The sequence below is a fragment of the Littorina saxatilis genome, linkage group LG17 (genome assembly GCF_037325665.1).
Source record: "Littorina saxatilis isolate snail1 linkage group LG17, US_GU_Lsax_2.0, whole genome shotgun sequence".
Lineage (NCBI taxonomy): Eukaryota > Metazoa > Mollusca > Gastropoda > Littorinimorpha > Littorinidae > Littorina > Littorina saxatilis.
In genome coordinates this window covers 23,112,460-23,127,751 of record NC_090261.1, presented here as the reverse complement: position 1 = coordinate 23,127,751, position 15,292 = coordinate 23,112,460, and the positions used below count along the sequence as shown (strand labels likewise).

The 15,292-nt window shown below is 44.4% G+C and overlaps 1 protein-coding gene across 2 annotated transcripts in view; it reads right to left on the bottom strand.

The window, feature by feature from the left end:
• The window catches only part of LOC138953841 (son of sevenless homolog 1-like), a 44,416-nt gene that overhangs the window by 10,753 nt on the left and 18,371 nt on the right, over positions 1–15,292 (bottom strand). For both annotated transcript variants that reach the window (XM_070325801.1, XM_070325802.1), the window contains exons 12-19: positions 11,640–11,763; positions 10,314–10,610; positions 9,738–9,857; positions 8,645–8,801; positions 6,935–7,036; positions 5,805–5,960; positions 4,886–5,068; positions 3,017–3,134 (exon numbers count right to left, since the gene is read on the bottom strand). In XM_070325801.1, the coding sequence (XP_070181902.1) occupies positions 3,017–3,134; positions 4,886–5,068; positions 5,805–5,960; positions 6,935–7,036; positions 8,645–8,801; positions 9,738–9,857; positions 10,314–10,610; positions 11,640–11,763 (1,257 nt within the window). The remainder of the gene's footprint in view (positions 1–3,016; positions 3,135–4,885; positions 5,069–5,804; positions 5,961–6,934; positions 7,037–8,644; positions 8,802–9,737; positions 9,858–10,313; positions 10,611–11,639; positions 11,764–15,292) is intronic.

Sequence of the window (15,292 nt, the reverse complement as noted above, 5' to 3'; positions counted from 1 at the left end):
CATTGTAACCTTATCCTGAATCTTGGATCCAGCAAGAAAAGCAGACCTGCGAGAATGCACTGAGTATGCATAAAGCCTAGCCGACAGGCTCATTTGTTCTGCAAACACTTTCGCCAACGTAGCGAGCAAAGTAGCAACCTCATTCTCCACCGCAAACGGAACAAGAGAGGTAGAAATAGAACGCGAGAGGGCTCTTTGGATTTTCTCCGATAAGGAGGACAGTTCCAGCAAAGATCTGCCCGTTTCTTCCAAGGACAAAAGAGTAAGCTCCGAACAAGGAACAGCTCTGTCCCTACTGTAACCGTCTTCGCGGAGAGAAGCTAATTCCGGAGTCACCGGAAGTGTAGCCCGCGGAAGAGCGAACGAGTCAATAAGATTGACTGACTGAGAGTTCAGCATAAACTTTCGGCCAGATTGGACAGCAGAAGTCAGTTGCTGAGAGGACGAAAGCCAAGGCTTGACTACATCCGGTGCCGCACCATGTGCTACCAAAAGCGGCACTGTATCAGCGCGCATATGGGCATGAGATTTGGTCTTGCCCAAGACCCGTGACATCTTGTAAGCGACAGACGGAGATTCCCGAAAGCGAAAGAAGTGAGAATCATCCTCCGGCGACTGGAAATCTCCCAAAGCCGAAGGTGGCGGAACGGACACACCTGCCGTAGACACCACCCCTTCCTCAAAGTAGCGAAAAGCCACTTCCGCCGCTGACGCAAGTGCGAGAGGCAGCTTGAATGGTAGCCGGAAATTGCTATCTTCCTCATGTAGAGGAGTACCAAAATCCGACTGTCCATCCATCACATCCGTGTTACCCGGAAGAGTGTCGACGTATTGACTACGATAGTCAACCGGAACATCAACCGGAACGGACGCCACATGCGGGATGCTATACCCGCGATGTGACTCCCTACGGACGGTTTCCTTCCCCCTGGCCGGAAGCTGAGATTGTTGTGTCGCCGCCAACTCGTATGCGGAAGGGGACAACAACAACAGATCCCTTCGCGTTTCCGGGTCCCTTCCCTGCTCTACCCGACCGCCAGAACGGAAGGTAATAGGCAGGGGGTCGGGACTTCTCCCCTTGCCCGTACAACGGGGGGGATACTTTCTCCGGTAAACGCGCCTCACGTTGGCGGGGGAACCCCGCTACTGGTGAGGCATAAATACCTTTATGGCCGGAGTGGCCAGAAGAGGAAACATCACGCGAGGGAACGCCCCCATCGCCGGGAGACTGACAAGCGTGAACGTCGGCCCTTGTCACAGTCGCCGAGGGGGGAACCTTCACCCTGGCGAGAGAAGAAGAATCTCCTACCCCCTGCGGTAAAGTGAGAAACTCCTCCTGCGTGGATTTGAGATCTGCAGACAGAACGTTGATTTGCGCGCTCAGAGTCAACAGAATAGAGGAAACCTCAGGAGAAACAACAGGGTTACTACTAGCAGCCTCCGAACCCTTCACCGCCGACAGAGTAGGCATGGAGGGGGGAAGTAAAGAAGTGGAGGGTGCATCAATCTGTACATCGAACGATTTAGAAGAAGCTGGATCAAAAATCTTAACGCTAGAAGATTTAGGCTTTCTAGAGCCTTTCTTAGGCGAGTGCTCAGCAGCTGCCTGCTTCGTTAAGCTCTTCTTCTTGCCGCTGTCAGACATGACAGCCAGTAAGTCAACTTGTTTACAAAACAAAACAAAGACGACCAACTTAGGCAAAGACGTACAGACTGAACAAATTACAGCAGAATAATTTGGAATAATCTCACCCAAGACAGCCGCAGGTAGAGAGAGTGGTCGGGAACCAAGGTGAACAGTTTCTGCTAAGTAAACAGCAGAACCGTGAGCTGTGAAGCTCGAGCGTAATCAGACACACGTCCACCGCATGTAAACACTTGGAAAGGAATGATAACATGGCGGCGCTTTATGCGCACGCACACGGGAAGTGGCTCCGGTCACGTGGCCCTTCTAAAGGGTCAAGGCCATTCTTTTTTTTAGGGTTGCTTCCCTTGTTACCAAGGTGATGCGTACAAGCGTCCTAGCACTAAACTGAGGTAAATTGCTATATGTGAGTTGGTAGAGTATATGTAATTTAATCTACTTTTTGTTTCGTCAATAATCAAATGTTCCAATAGCCTACAACTCTTGCTTCTTGATTTTGTTCAACAGTACTCAAAACAAGGGAAGAAAAAAACAAGTCGCGTAAAGCGAAATTACTACATTAAGTCAAGCTGTGGAACTCACAGAATGAAATTGAACGTAGTCCGCCGCTAGTGCAAAAGGCAGTGAACGTGACGAGCCTGTTTGGCACGGTAGCGGTTGCGCTGTGCTTCATAGCACGCTTTACTGTACCTCTCTTCGTTTTAACTTTCTGAGCGTGTTTTTAATCCAAACATATCATATCTATATGTTTTTGGAATCAGGAACCGACAAGGAATAAGATGAAAGTGTTTTTAAATTGATTTCGAAAATTTAATTTTGATCATAATTTTTAATTTTTTTAATTTTCAGAGCTTGTTTTTAATCCAAATATAACATATTTATATGTTTTTGGAATCAGAAAATTATGAAAAATAAGATGAACGTAAATTTGGATCGTTTTATAAAAAAAATTTTTTTTTTACAAATTTCAGATTTTTAATGACCAAAGTCATCAATTAATTTTTAAGCCACCAAGCTGAAATGCAATACCGAAGTCCGGCCTTCGTCGAAGATTGCTTAGCCAAAATTTCAATCAATTTGATTGAAAAATGAGGGTGTGACAGTGCCGCCTCAACTTTTACAAAAAGCCGGATATGACGTCATCAAAGACATTTATCGAAAAAAAGAAAAAAACGTCCGGGGATATCATCCCAGGAACTCTCATGTCAAATTTCATAAAGATCGGTCCAGTAGTTTACTCTGAATCGCTCTACACACACACACACGCACAGACAGACACACACACACACACATACACCACGACCCTCGTCTCGATTCCCCCTCTATGTTAAAACATTTAGTCAAAACTTGACTAAATGTAAAAAGACTGACCCAGAAAAGGAACAACAGGAGGATTGACGGAGCGCAGCTTTTCACTGTATTTCTTGAAGTGATCAGCATTCAGCTCATGAGCTTCTTCCAATGCTCGGATGTACTTGTGGGGCACCTCCTGTTAACATCAAGACATTAGTTCAAATAAAGCGCTGTTCAACAATTTGTGTTGAATATCTTACACAGCTAGCATACCAGTTCCTTATAACGAGTTCTGAAGACATCAGTGATGTACATTTTAGTCGGTCTCCGGTCTCTGACCAATCCAATTTCCCCAGGACCTATAGCTTTAACCCCAGCAGGACACAGGTCCGATTAACCTACAGAAGAAGTGGTCAAGGGTCCGATCGTTTTTGACAATGAAGCGGACATGCGGACTGTTCAATTTTCAAGAGGAAAGCTTGTTTCGGTTTTGCCAAGCGAAACTTAGTAAACACTGCGTGAGGAAAGCTGGTTTCGGTTTTGCCAAGCGAAAGTATGCACTGCGTGTGACCAGTTTGTTGAGTGAACGAGGCACCATATGGGATCTGATTCTTTGAATTAATTTATCCTCAAGTTGGATCAAGAAGAAAAAAAGAAAACCGAACCCATATGGTGCCTCGAGTGCATTCATTGGCTCAGCAATAAATCATTGAGAGAGGATTCAGTGCACAGAACTTGATGTGCACGGCTCGAAGAAACCGATTGTGTGTCAAAACCCAGGACATGATCCTGAAAGCAAAACTTGAGGGACCCGCAGAACGGTCAGATGCCTACCTGAAAAACATTGTCGACAGATGGGCAGTGAAAAAAACCCGACAACTGTTCAAATAACTTTGAAATGTGATTCAATCCTTTGAGTATCTAGTCATGACAGTCGCGGAAGGTGGAAGAATTTAAACTGAAAAATCTTTTTAAATGCGGTTTTACGAGTCGTGTTTTTGTCCTATTGAAATTGCAATCTCAGGACACTGTGTCCTATTGATTTTCAGTCTTCAGGACAATTGTCCTAAAGGCTGCTAGAAAAATGTACATCACTGAGACATGAAAGGAAACACTTCTGCAAATTTAAATACCTCCTGAACACCAACTCAGTTCCAACAACCTGCTTTTAATATCCAGTGCTTTCTAAGAATACTGTAACCAACCTATGACTCATTTCATCTTTATGACTGAATGATGTTACTGTTAACGGTATTGTCTGTCTAGTCCCTTTTGTTCTTTCTTTCTTTATTTGGTGTTTAACGTCGTTTTCAACCACGAAGGTTATATCGCGACGAGGGAAAGGGGGGAGATGGGATAGGGGAAAGGGGGGAGATGGGATAGAGCCACTTGTTAAGTGTTTCTTGTTCACAAAAGCACTAATCAAAAAATTGCTCCAGGGGCTTGCAACGTAGTACAATATATGACCTTACTGGGAGAATGCAAGTTTCCAGTACAAAGGACTAAACATTTCTTACATACTGCTTGACTAAAATCTTTACAAACATTGACTATATTCTATACAAGAACCACTTAACAAGGGTAAAAAGTGAAGAATTTTATGGGTGAGAAAAGGAAAGTAAAAGGACTTTGGGGAGGCAGAAATAGAGAAGAAACAAGAAAAAGATCCTAATTAGGTTCACGGCATCGAGAGAAGAAGTTAGTAGAGAAGGCTCCCCCATCCACCACCCGGGGGACGCGCCTCTACGCCAATTAGGGGGCGCGAGGTCCCTTTTGTTGCCTCATTTCTCTGATAGTGATAACAGTACATTGCTTGTGTTCACTCAGTAAGACTTCCCTAATGTCAACAGCAGAAAATAATCAGACACTCATAAAAGCATGAACTTTTGACTTCACCCATCTCAACAACAGAAAACATCTGACCCAACGCAAAGGCTGACATTTTACCTTGAAGGTGTGATCCAGCCGGTAGACAGGGGCCGAGTTGAGGGCGCTAACCACCTCCAGAACGCCGTTGAAGTTGTTGAGCTCCTGGAAGACCATCATGACCTCGATGACGCGCGACACTACTGCCACACGCTCCTCAATGTTCTCCGTCTCCACGATGCACTTCTCCATCCAGAACGTGAACTGCAAGCAAAGAATGTGAACGTATAGCTAAAATGTCATTCTTTCACTGAGGAAGGGCAAAATCTTACTCACTCCAGAATGTGAACTGCAAGAAGATAACATGGACTAAGCTAAAAATGTCATTCTTTCACTAAGGAAGGGCAAAATCGTACTCCGTCCAGAATGTGAACTGCAAGCAAAGAATGTGAACTTAGCTAAACTCTCATTCTTTCACTAAGGAAGGGCAAAATCTTACTCCATCCAGAATGTGAACTGCAAGCAAAGAATGTGAACTTAGCTAAAATCTCATTCTTTCACAAAGGAAAGGCAAAATCTTACTCCATCCAGAATGTGAACTGCAAGAAGATAACCTTTCATAACATGGACTGAGCTAAAAATGTAATTCTTCCACGTAATCAGAGCGTAATCGATCAATTCTGTAAATACACGTGTTGGATAGCCATCCGACCTGGAAGGTGCTGATTAAAGATGATAGTAAAAGTTATTATCCACATTTAATACATCATGAAGAGCAAATACAACAATGATTCTCTGATTTTTTTCCTAAGGTTTGTCGAATTCTTTCTGCTGGAACATGCATTATAACAGACCCAACCACAATTTGGAATGTAACGATGAGACAGTGAAGTCTACTCATTGTTCCTACCACCTATACCTACAGTTTACCACCTATACCTATACCTACAGTTTACACAGAACAATCAAAGAACCATGAAAAAGAAGATATTGCACTGACCACAGTGGAGAACTGGATCATAGAGAGCAGGTTGGGAGAAGTCTTGTGCTTGTTCTCCTTCATCCAGGGGCTGCCCACCAGTTCTGATGGCTGGATGGCGCGGTACAGGTCAAACTCCAGCAGTGTCACCTGGCGGGCTATTTCCACCGGATGCAGCTGCAACAAGCAATGACTTCTTCAACTCATGCACTCATGTCTGGGCTCTCTCATGCACTCATGTCTGGGCTCTCTCATGCACTCATGTCTGGGCTCTCTCATGCACTCATGTCTGGGCTCTCTCATGCACTCATGTCTGGGCTCTCTCATGCACTCATGTCTGGGCTCTCTCATGCACTCATGTCTGGGCTCTCTCATGCACTCATGTCTGGGCTCTTTCATGCACTCATGTCTGGGCTCTCTCATGCACTCATGTCTGGGCTCTCTCATGAACTCATGTCTGGGCTCTCTCATGCACCCATGTCTGGGCTCTCTCATGCACTCATGTCTGGGCTCTCTCATGCACTCATGTCTGGGCTCTCTCATGCACTCATGTCTGGGCTCTCTCATGAACTCATGTCTGGGCTCTCTCATGCACTCATGTCTGGGCTCTCTCATGCACCCATGTCTGGGCTCTCTCATGCACTCATGTCTGGGCTCTCTCATGCACTCATGTCTGGGCTCTCTCATGCACTCATGTCTGGGCTCTCTCATGAACTCATGTCTGGGCTCTCTCATGCACTCATGTCTGGGCTCTCTCATGCACTCATGTCTGGGCTCTCTCATGCACTCATGTCTGGGCTCTCTCATACACTCATGTCTGGGCTCTCTCATGCATAAGATCATAAAATTGTATACACACAAAATGTTTTTTTACAAAGTCTGAAAAAAGGTGTGACAAAATAGAAAGAATTATGCAAAATTATGCAATCTGGTGATTTAAAGAAGGATTTCTGAATCTTTCAAAATGGCAACTGGCAGAAAAATCTTATGCCTGACTCTGGTTCTCAATTCACACATTGGATACTAGTTTTCACTGAGCAAAAAGAGCAAAATTACACATTTTCGCTGAGTAAAGGGGACAAAAATTCACACTTTCACTGAGTAAAGCAGATTTAAAATGCACAGAAAATAATGAAAACTACTAAACTTACCGCCATGAGTTCAAATTCCTCTTCCTTGCGGGCAAGATGATATTCAATGTTGGGTGGCTTCCCCTGGTATGTGAACTCCCTCTCTGTGTTTATGCTCTCCAACTGAAATACAATTGGTTCCCTGCATCACTAATTCTTTTAATCCCATCACTAAACATATAAAGGCAGTCCAATTATGGACTGGGTGGCCGAGTGGTAACGCACTTGCGCTCGGAAGCGAGAGGTTGCGTGTTCGACCCTGGGTCAGGCCGCAATTTTCTCCCCCCTTTCCTAACCTAGGTGGTGGGTTCAAGTGCTATTCTTTCGGATGAGACGAAAAACCAAGGTCCCTTCGTGTACACTACATTGGGGTGTGCACGTTAAAGATCCCACGATTGACAAAAGGGTCTTTCCTGGCCAAATTGTATATGCATAGATAAAAATGTCCACCAAATACCCGTTTGACTTGGAATAAAGGCCGTGAAAGGTGAATGCTCGCCTAATAGGCTACTGAGCTTTACTGGCCGATGTGAATGCGTTATATATTGTGTGTAAAAAATGTCTGTCTGTCTGTCTGTCTGTAAAAAATTCCATTTCAAACGGCAGAAATTAATATGTAAGCGCCTAGGGCTATATCTAGATTAGGCGCATAAAAATGATCACAATAATAACAAGAAGAGCAAACGCTCGATCGAGTCACTTTCGCAGTTCTGAATATTATATGAGGCATCAGATGGACAGGAAGAAATTGCTATTCACAACACAATGAGTCACGTTCACATAAAATTTGAGCCCGGTCACTTTTATAGTTTCCGAGAAAAGCCCAACGTTAAGTTGTGTGTTGCCGAACAGAAAAGGCTAGTTATCTCCCTTGTTTTTCTGATAACGTTCGTAAAAGGCTACAGATGTAAATACTTTGATGTAAAGAATAATCCTACAAAGTTTCAATCACATCCGATGAACTTTGTCAAAGATATAAAATGTCTAATTTTTCCTTTGACGCTGACCTGTGACTTTGAAAAAGGTCAAAGGTCAACGAAACCATCGTTAAAGTGTAGAGGTCATTGGAGGTCACGACTAAACAAAATATGAGCCCGATCGCTTTGATAGTTTCCGAGAAAAGATATAAAATGTCTAATTTTTCCTTTGACGCTGACCTATGACCTTGAAAAAGGTCAAAGGTCAACGAAACCATCGTTAAAGTGTAGAGGTCATTGGAGGTCACGACTAAACAAAATATGAGCCCGATCGCTTTGATAGTTTCCGAGAAAAGTCCAACGTTAAGGTGGTGTCTACGGACGGCCGGACAGACTAACACTGACCGATTACATAGAGTCACTTTTTCTCAAGTGACTCAATAATAATAATTACTGCATGTGCACAAAGAGCTAAAATAACTGCACAAAACACCTCCATCAATTTGGATCTGTTCACATCACAGCCAAGTTCACTGTTACACATCTTACACTAACTTGTAACTGGCAAAATCATCTCTCTCTCTCCCTCCCTTCGTTTCCAGAGACAGTGTTACAATACAAACACATACGCTCCGCTGAACGACCTTAATGCTGGAGTCATCAATATAACAGATAAAGTGTGAGCGTTTTAAATAAACCTTCACAACACTAACACGACTAAAACAAACACATACTGTCATCAATATAACAGACAAAGTGTAAGCATTTTTAATAAACCTTTCACAAAACTAAGACGAATAAAACAAACACATACCCTCCGCTGAATGACCTTGATGATGGAGTCAGCCATTTTGCGCATGGCCTTGCCCTTGATGTTGAGCAGGAAGTCGCGCAGTTTTTCCAGCAAAGATTTGTCTCGTTCAAAGTCATAGAAGTGGTGGTCCACCCAGTGACGCAGTACGTTCACAACTCTGTATGCAGCGACAAACCACAGTCATTATTATGCGGTATAAATATAATCTAAAAATAAAAGATACACAAAACTAAACCCCTCAAATATCAAAGCTTTAGATAAAAAAAAAATCAACAAAAATAACAGAAATGAGGAAAAACTGCTCGCAAGATCTAGAATAATGCACTCTGAGAAAAAAATGCTGGGTCTTACAACTGGCACGTACAAGTTAGCAACAAGCCTTTATTGTCTTTCAGACATTGGGATAAGATATGTAATTTAATCTTGCTACAGCAGTACCTGCAATGTGAGGCCCCTCCTATAAAGTATATTTTGTTTGTTTGTTTGTTTGCTTAACGCCCAGCCGACCACGAAGGGCCATATCAGGGCGGTGCTGCTCTGACATATAACGTGCGCCACACACGAAACAGAAGTCGCAGCACAGGCTTCATGTCTCACCCAGTCACATTATTCTGACACCAGACCAACCAGTCCTAGCACTAACCCCATAATGCCAGACGCCAGGCGGAGCAGCCACTAGATTGCCAATTTTAAAGTCTTAGGTATGACCCGGCCGGGGTTCGAACCCACGACCTCCCGATCACGGGGCGGACGCCTTACCACTAGGCCAACCGTGCCGGTCTATAAAGTATAACGGGACACCTCCAACAAAGGACACCTGTTGTTTCATAGTCTACTTACAAAAATATAGCTATCATGGCAGGCCTCCTGCAATGTACGGAAACTTTAGGTTCGTCCCAAGGGTGTCCCTTAATTGCAGGTACCACTGTACTTACAAACTTTTACCTTTCTTTTATTATTTGGTGTTTAACGTCGTTTTCAACCACAAAGGGTTATATCGCGACGGAAACTTTTACCTGCTATGCGTTCTCTACTCTGCATGAAAGGAAAAACAATCTTATCTTGTGGTACACCTGCTGGGCACACAACTCACCTGAATTGCACAGGCTTGACATATTCTTTGCGGAATCGTTTGAGGTCCTCCCTGATTCGTACGTTGCTGTCAAAGTTGTCGTCCCTCTCTGGTTCCACGTGGGGCTCAACAATGTCAAACCTGAACACACACACAACTCATCGTCAGCATCTCATCTCTGCTTCCGCAGGCACACTCACCACCTCATCTACCTCACTACCTGCAGCGTTTCCTTGCTTGGTTTGTTTTCCTTCTTTGATTAGTGTGTTGTTGTTTCTTGGTTTTTGTTGTTGGTGTTGTTTTTTTATGTTTATTTCATTTACGCTTTTTTCTTTTTTACATTTAGTCAAGTTTCAACTAAAGTCTTTCTGAGACTAGGTAGCTTTGACATTTTGGTTCAAACAATGTTTTACTTTTGTTTACATATTCATGAAATTTACATAAATGTATAAATATGAAAACAACTTTTTCAAGTTTTGCTCTTTGATGTCACCACCCTGAATGGTTTAAATCAGAAGGAAAAAAACATCAGGAATCATTCCTTAAATGAAGAATTTGTGATTTCCGGATGAAAACGTTCCTCCCTGACACACTCACCTCTCCTTGAGCAAGTCCAGCAGCTCTTGGGGAGTGCAGAAAGACCTGTAGGTCAGCAGGAAGGTGCGCACAAACTTGGGGTCGGCATACATGTGATACGTCAGACGTTCCACCAGTTTGATCAGAGTTCCGCCCTTAATCAGCGGGCTTTCTATGGACGACTCCTGCTGCTCCTCAAACATGATGTTCTCGTCCGAGTCCTGAACGGCAAAGCGGTACCGATCGCTCGGAGGCATCAACAGGGGGTGACTCTTCTCCTCCTCTCGTAGTTTGCCGTCTAAGATGCGCTCTAGCATGCTGAAGACAAAGAGAGATACCAACGTGTTAAATACCAGTGAGTGAAAGATACCAAGGGCTACAAAGAACTTTTTTGGTTGTGGAAAGCATAGCCACACAGATTTGAAAACTATCCATATTTCTAGACAGTGTTCATGGTTATTGTCTGTATTTGTGTGTTTCTTTGTATAGCCACACAGATCTTAAAACTATCCATATTTCTAGACAGTGTTCATGGTTATTGTCTGTATTTGTGTGTTTCTTTGTATAGCCACACAGATCTTAAAACTATCCATATTTCTAGACAGTGTTCATGGTTATTGTCTGTATTTGTGTGTTTCTTTGTATAGCCACACAGACTTTAAAACTATCCATATTTTTGGACAGTATTCATGGTTGTTGTTTATATCCGTGCGTTTCTTTGATTGTAGACTTGCAGGCAAAGTAATCATACAAGTCACCATACCCCCTCTAGCTGACAGAACAAGGAACTGTGCTAGTTCTGAGAAAGAAAATCTGTGAGAATGAGGGACTTTGATAATGGCTGAGTCAAAGAACCATTTAAAGCAACAGTTTAATGATTAAATCTTCTTCTTCTTCTTCGTTCATAGGCTTAGACTCCCACGTTCACTCATGATTTTAGCACGAGTGGATTTTTACGTGTATGACCGTTTTTAGCTCGACATTCAGGCAGCATACGTCGATTTCGGGGGAGGCATGCTGGGTATTTTCGTGTTTCTATAACCCACCGAACTCTGACATGGATTACAGGATCTTTTCCGTGCGCACTTGGTCTTGTGCTTGCGTGTACACAGGAAGGGGGTTAAGTCACTAGCAGGTCTGCACATAAGTTGACCTGGGAGATCGGAAAAATCTCCACTCTTAACCCACCAGGCGGCAGCGACCGGGATTCGAACTCACGACCTCCCGATTAGGAGGCCGACGTCTTACCACCTCGCCACTGTGCCCGTTAATGACTAATCAATTTCCAACAAAGCAGAGAAAGCAGACACTGAACAACCAAATTAAAAGACAGCATGGTTTGGTTACCTCCTTGTCTGAAGAGTGATAAGGGCAGCCATCCAATTGCACTTTTCCTCAGAAGATGATTTGGTGCTCAACCCAATACCCTGCATGTGGTCTTTGGGCACTATTTCAAAGGCGTTTTTCTGGTCTGAAAAGGTACAGAAATATTCCAAAATTTTATAAATAAATTTTCATTTAATTAATATACTTACCCAACTCACAAATAGCAATTAACTCTAGTTCAGTGCTGGTAACGCTGTACGCGTCCCCTTGGTAACAAGGGAGACCACTCTAAAAAAGAAAGTGATCAATCCCATAATGCCAGACTATTGCTAGTCTGACTTCCGTATGCGTGCGCATATGCCGCCATCTTATCATTCCAAAACGAAGCCCAACTCACTCTTTTTTAGACCCCAGTACCAACCACAGCGGGGAGGTGGGAGGGAATAAACGTTGTGAGTTGGGTAAGTATATTAATTAAATGAAAATTTATTTATGAAATTTTGGATTAAATTACATATCTTTACCCAACTCACAAATAGCAGATTGCTACTATAGGTGGCGGGTACTTACCGAAAATCAAAGAAGAAGGACTTGTCCTGCGGCTACCATAGCAGGTAGCGCAAAACTGCCGTCCTGTCTCAAGGAGGAGATGTCTCTGAGATAATAGTTTACGAAGACATCCTCCGATCTCCAATAGGCTGCCTCCAAAACATCTGCACTGCCACAGAGGAGGCCCATGCCCTTGCCTCATGCGTTCTTGCTGAAGTCAGGGGAAGAACCGCCCTAACTTCTCCGGACTGAATATGCCACCAGGCATACGCTTGCCTGATCAATGTGGAGACCCACTTGGTTAAAGTCACTTTCGCAATGTCTTTACACCTTGCTGTATTGAGCGAAATGAAAAGCAATTTTTGACTTTCTGAACGAATGAACTGCGTTCGAGACAGGTACCTGCTGGGCGTTCTAACTGGACAGTTAACGATATCAGGGTCTCCAGGAGCAAGAATGTTGCTAAAGGCAGGAATGTTAATGACAGGTGAAATTTGGCCCGGTTTCTGATTTTTAGCTAAAAATTCTGGCCTGAATTTGAGAGATATAGAACCATCTTTTTCGGTTGAGATATCTTTAGCTAAATCGGATAAGGCATGAACCTCACTTCCTCTACGAGACGTAGCGAGCAAAGTTAGAAAAACTGCCTTGCGTGTCAAGTTAGCCAAACTAGTTGACTGTATCGGTTCAAACTCGTTAGAAGCCAAATATCTCAAAACGAGCGACAGATCCCAGGCAGGGAGCGGAGACTTCTCGCGCGCGGCCTTAAGGGAGGCGCCCTTAATAACGCTAGAAACAACCCCATCAAGAGTGATCTTATGACCTAGTTGCCGTAGCGTCGAGGAAATAGCGGACCTTCTAACACAAAGGGAAGATGCCGACCCCCCCTGTTCTGCCAGCCAGGCTAAATGATTGGCTACTTGCATCGATCTTGGTGCCACGGGCTTAACTCTGTTAAGATCACACCATTTAACCCAGGAGGCCCAGTGAGACGAGTAGACCGAGCTGGTCGAATTCCTATGGGCATGTTTCACGAAGTTTATAGTGGCAGAAGAGGCCCCTGCTTTGAGCAGAGAGCTTCTGACAGAATCCAACCGTGAAGGTTGAGGGACTGAGGATTCTCGTGAGGGATGCCTGACCTGGGTTGTAAGAGTTCTCCCTTTCTTACTGCGATGGGGATAGGCGGTCGAACCGCCAGTCGCAGTAAGTCCGGGAACCAGTGCTGGCTTGGCCAAAATGGGGCGACCAGAACCAGCGCTGGTCTCTCCAGGTCGACCTTCCTGAGAACTTTGCCCAACAGACAAAACGGAGGGAAGGCGTAGGCTGTCAGACCCGTCCAGTCCAATTCTAGAGCGTTTACGCCCCACGCCAGAGGATCAGGGAAGGGGGATACAAACAGAGGAAGCCTCGCAGAATACCGAGTTGCAAACAAGTCGATTTGAGGTTTACAGAAAATCCGAGCTGAGCGGCCTGACTGAGAACCTTGCGAGTATGAACGTGGCAAAGATCCCTGTCCTGATGGAGGATTAGCCAATCGTCCAAGTAAGCTCGCAGACGAATGCCCTCTTTTCTCAACAGAGCGCAGAGTTGACGAACCACGATGGTGAAAATCCGAAAGAGCCCTGAACTGATAGGCCTTGTCTCCCCAGCGGAAGCGCAACCACTTTCTGTTCGTGACATGCATCATGACATGAAAATACGCGTCTGTCAGGTCCACTGAGGTAGCCCAATCGCCCGGACAAAGCGCCTCTCGCACAGAGGTCGGCGTTTCCATCGTGAACTTCACAGTCCGGAGATACTTGTTCAGAGTCGAAAGATCCAGAACCGGTCTCCAAGACCCCGAGGCTTTCGGTACAGTGAAAACTGTCAAATACGGTCACTGGACTTAGCGGACACTCGCAGAATACGGACAGTCAGTCTCGGCACGGACTGCTTTACACTGTAAAACACCTGTACGTTACGGCCACCTCGGCATTACGGACGCGGACACGTATTTTGGGTCCATAATAAGTGTGTGCGGCCAAATCAAAGGCATTGTGATAGCTGGGTGGCCTTGTTAAAAGACACGACCTTCTTCCCAGGGGTCAATGACCCAGTTTTTGCCATGAGAGGTGGTTCCCCTGTCATATCTGAGAGAGGAAACACTTCCTGCATCGCCATCGGGGTCAGTGACCGAGTTTAACAGAGTGGAAATCTGTGTGTGCGGCCAGATCAAAGGCAGGGCAGTACCTAGTAGCTGAAACATGCATTATCACAAGTTTTTAAACTTGTTTTTCAACAGTCAATATTAAGGCTGGAGCACACTTTGGAAAGTACGTTGGAGTAGCCTCCCTTCTACGTTGGAGTAGCCTCCCCTCCCGGATTTAGAACGCGTTTCGTGTCGTAACAGATTATCCACTTACTAGCCATATCCGTATGCAAAATAATGAAATAAACATTAGGAAATGGCAGACGTTTACAAATATCGACATTCTCTATCACTGCAATAAAAAACAATCGTTAGAACTTGCATTTACGACATGTCGTGCGTGAGAACGTGTCAGTAAACAAGCACTTTTTGCCTTGCTGAAGAACCCCACGAGTCAAACTAAAACAGACGACAAGTAATGGAAAGCAGTCTGCGGATAAACATAACAAACTACTGATGAAAAAGTGTGTTCATCCCTGCTCTGGATAAAAGACATCGGACTGATGACAACGTGGCAGCGTTCACGCGAAAAGATTTTTTTTCAGATTATCGCTTCTACATTTTATTGCACGTACTTGGGGCAGATCTGAATTTCTGAAAGATGACAAATCGGTCTTGTGAGTTGAGAACCACATGTTCTTTGCCGACAGAAATCACGATGGGACAAGATGTAGATTGTGTTGAAGAGATGTTTGCAGATTATCGCATCTACATTTTATTGCTCAGATCAATGCACGTAGTTGGGGTAGATCTGAATTTCGAAATGGAAGACGACAAATCCGTCTTGTGAGTTAAGAACCACACGTTCTTTGGCGGCAGAAATCACTATGGGACAAGATGAGGATTGTGTTGAGGGGCTAATACTGACTGACTTTAGATGAAGAGTTCCTAGACTGCCTGGTTTTTGTAGAGAGGCATCATGATGATATCCTGGGGT